Source organism: Lytechinus pictus, chromosome 9, assembly GCF_037042905.1.
Source record: "Lytechinus pictus isolate F3 Inbred chromosome 9, Lp3.0, whole genome shotgun sequence".
NCBI lineage: Eukaryota > Metazoa > Echinodermata > Echinoidea > Temnopleuroida > Toxopneustidae > Lytechinus > Lytechinus pictus.
This window is the reverse complement of record NC_087253.1, coordinates 26107521-26111319: the sequence shown is the minus strand read 5'-3', so window position 1 is coordinate 26111319 and position 3799 is coordinate 26107521. Positions and strand designations below refer to the sequence as shown.

General features: G+C 40.7%; 1 protein-coding gene across 1 annotated transcript; it reads right to left on the bottom strand.

Annotated features, from left to right (window-relative positions):
• Positions 1-1162: 1162 nt before the first annotated feature.
• On the bottom strand, positions 1163-3217 carry LOC129267044 (serine/arginine repetitive matrix protein 1-like). The gene has a single exon (XM_054904793.2). The coding sequence runs from the start codon at positions 3215-3217 to the stop codon at positions 1163-1165; it is 2055 nt and encodes a 684-aa protein (XP_054760768.2).
• Positions 3218-3799: the final 582 nt, after the last annotated feature.

Genomic DNA, 3799 nt, shown 5'->3' with positions numbered 1-3799 from the left:
CATTAAAAAAGTAACTACAGTTAAAATAGAGGAAGGACCTTATTCATATTTAGCAAATTAAATTATGTTTCCTTTGTTTACTTCAAGAGCAATGCAGTCCTTAAAAGGTAAGTGTAAACCACAAAACTATATAGCATTTGAACAATTGGCGGTCTAGCGTATAAAGCCACTTTAATGTTTCTCGAAAGTAATGTGGCCACATTGAATTTCACAAGATGATTCATTATGATTATGATTTGCTAAAATATTTAACTGTCCGCAAGCTCCTTGATAAATTTTGTCCTCATAATATTAAAGTGGAACAATTGGTACTTCTGGTTAATGCACATCAGATAAAACATCAAAATGTTTTCTGACTTATTGAGGTACAAGTTTTGACATGTGCATAATTCTAGAAAGACATAAGATTCGAAGAATAAAGTCCTATCCCCATATATAAAATATATTTATAAAGATAGTTGCAACAGCAAAAGGCAATTGGTTTACAAAATCAGCAAAGTATGAATATTTCATTTATCTTGATAAGTGTTAGGGATATCATTGCAAAATGTTTTCTGTCATAGTTGTTATTTGATTATAATCACCTTCCCAATAAACTTACACTCGGGCCTAAATGACCTAAGGGGTAAGTCCTTTAACTGCATGCAGGTATGTGCCAGACTTTGAGGGATTTGATTGAATGCAAACTAATGCAATTTTAATGTAATTCAATTAATATGGAGCACTGAAAAAGACATCATGTTTGATGTGCCCAGAACTAAATCCTAAAATCTGGCTGTCACAAAATATTGCAATGAAAATCCCTTCTACTTTATCTTCACTTCTCCCTCTCCCTTTTATCTTTTTTTAGGTGGTGGCCATGGAGGTAGCAGCCAAGGGGTGCAAGAGAAAAATGGAGCATCTCCAAGGGAGAACAAGATGTAGGCATACAAGAGAGTCCCGTCTCCATCATGAGATGTGGAGGGTCTACCTTGCATCCCAAGTGCATCCCTAATCGTCTGCTGGCCATACATGTACATGTTCATTTGTTTCAATTGATCACAGTCATCTCCCAGAAACAATGAAAAACTTCTACCCAGACAGGGAGAGTTATTATTTATGATAGTTGTGATCTTTGGCGACTTTGAAACAGGGGGAGAGGGTTGGTCCTTACATATTGGGATCAGGGTCGGACCCACTCCTCTGATCCCAGATCGTTTCCCTGATTTAGTTCAGATGTGTTGGATACCGATTCATTAAGCAGGGTCTTGGGCTCAAAAGGACCAGGCTTCTCATTTCCATGGCAACATACACTCTGATCTGGTGTTGAGTGCTCTAATATCAAAGGTTTCTTTAAGTCCATGGAAGAGGTCTGATTCTTAGCAGCCTCAGGAAGACCCTTAGGGTTACCCTTGCTAGGTTCTTGTATTGTACTCCTTTTTGACGTTAGTTGCTCTATTTTGGCTGTCAGGTATTCGACAGATGATTCTAGTGCGTCAAGTGCTTTGAGGCGATGAAGCACAAAGTCCATTTTGTATTCCAAAAGAGTAACTCGATTTTCAATTAACCTATGATTGATAGAATGAGCACTAACCTTTTCAAGTACTTCTGACTGTTTTGTATGAGCTTCCGAGGGAGGGGGAAATTGTTTGTTTTCCCCGCTCGGTCCCTTATATTCTATTGAACCTGACTGTTTAGTTGGAGCTTTAGAGGGAGGGGGAAATTGTTTGTTTTCCCCACTCGGTCCCTTATATTCTAATGAACCTGGGGTTGCACTGATCTGCTTGAGTGAGGAGGTGTGTGTAACAGAGGGCAAAGATTTTACTCTTTGACACGTTTGATTTGGGTTTGAGGTTGCCACTGAGCTGATACCACTACTCACCTCACTCTGGTATCCATTACTAATACACTGAAGATGGGCAGATGAAGGGGAACGAGTATCCTTCAAACGCTCATGAGATGATTGCGGGGTTAACCGTTTACAGTCTTCGACTGCCCATTCTTCATAAGATGAAGAAGCCCTTGAGTACCCATTGCGGTTTAAAGGACGACAAGATGAAGGGGACTGAGTCTCATGCCTTTGATCATATTGATTATCATGAGAGGATCGAGGGGGTGAACCATGGTGTCCTTCATCTTTCCGTACCCGGGAAAGAGACGTGCTGGGGTACTCGGTGCTTACTCGAGAATGGACGGGTGAAGGAGAGGGAGTGTTCCGCCGATGAGGATCAGAAAATGATCTTCGAGGGGAAGACTGCCTTTGGCCTTTACCCTTCCTTTCTGAGTAGCGGATGGATGAAGGGGAGGAAGCATCCTGCCTGAAAGAATCAGAAAATGATTCGCCAAGAGGATACCATCTATGCCCGTCATCCTTCCGTTCTTCATATCGTGATTGAGAACGACGAATAGGTGAAGAGGAACGAGTATCCCATCCTCGCATCCTTGAATCATAAAATGACTCTCTCTGGGGAACCCGCCTATGTTCTTCACCCCTCCGTCTTTCTTCAGAAGGTGATGGAGATCTATATTTGTTTCGATACCTATGCGAATGTGATCCACAATCATCGCCCCAACGCCGGATTGGAGATTCGTTACGATCATAATCATCCCGATAAGAGTTGGGTGGGGATTCGTAACGTCTCCCACGACGTGGAGGAGAATGGTCGTTATCACTTGGGTAATCATAATAATGGTAATCATCCCTGTCTCGCGGTGGAGAATTGTAATGACTATAATAATCATCATCCCTGTATCTTGGTGGGGATTCGTAATGCGGTCTATTACTGTGACGAGGGGAAGACTCATGACAATGATCACCCTCTGAATCATATTGATGACGATCGCATTCGCCTCGCAATGGAGTCTCGCTCGAATAATAATCATCTCCCCTATAATCATGTCGTGGGGAAATGGAGCGATCTCTCCGATTGCGGCGTGAATGGGATCTGTCAAGGTAATCCCTAGTTCTGTTTTGTTTTTCCCCTTGGCCGTTGTCATGACTTACTGCATCGCAATGAGTGTTGCGGTAATGCCGTGAACATCGAGGGGAAGTATCGCGATCTTCCATCGACCTCCTACTTCTTACATATCTAGAATTCCTCCTTTCAGGGGAATCTGAATAACTACTGGAGACCTCACGTTCATTCAACCAGCGATGATGATACCTATCAGACTTATGGGAGGAATCATCACTGGAGGAACTTGAATGGTAATGGTCATAGTCCCTTGACCTATGCATGTTATTTAAATGTTTAAACTTGTATTCCAAAAAAGTTTAACAGGAGGTGGGACAATGAAATATTACCGAAGTCTCTTGGAAATAACCTGTACAAAATATATATTACAATTACAAATTCAACTACGAATTAATACCAAGTATTACAATAGATTCTTATAAACAAGCTGCAAGTTGTAAATATTCAACCTACAAGTCGCAAAGTATGTTGCGAATTGTTAAGAAACAAGCCTCAACTTGATTTGCGAACTGTATCAGAAAAATACAAGTCTTGATTTATACAGTACGACTTGTGCCCAACTTGAAAATTTGAGTACACAAAACAACCAAAATGCTTAATTTTATGCAATTCACGTAGCTAAATCCGGTTACTAACCGGGTAATACAATCAGCAAAATTTGGTCAAGTAATTATTAAAAGCACGCAATTTAAATAAACGCAAAGTGTACTCAGCGCTGTCAAGTTGCATACACAAGTCTTAACTACGATATGAAAATATTTACAATGACAACAGTTGAATAGTAATAGATCTGCACTCGGAATACTGAGTAAATTCAGGATTCCGTTTGCACAAAGTGCAAAAGA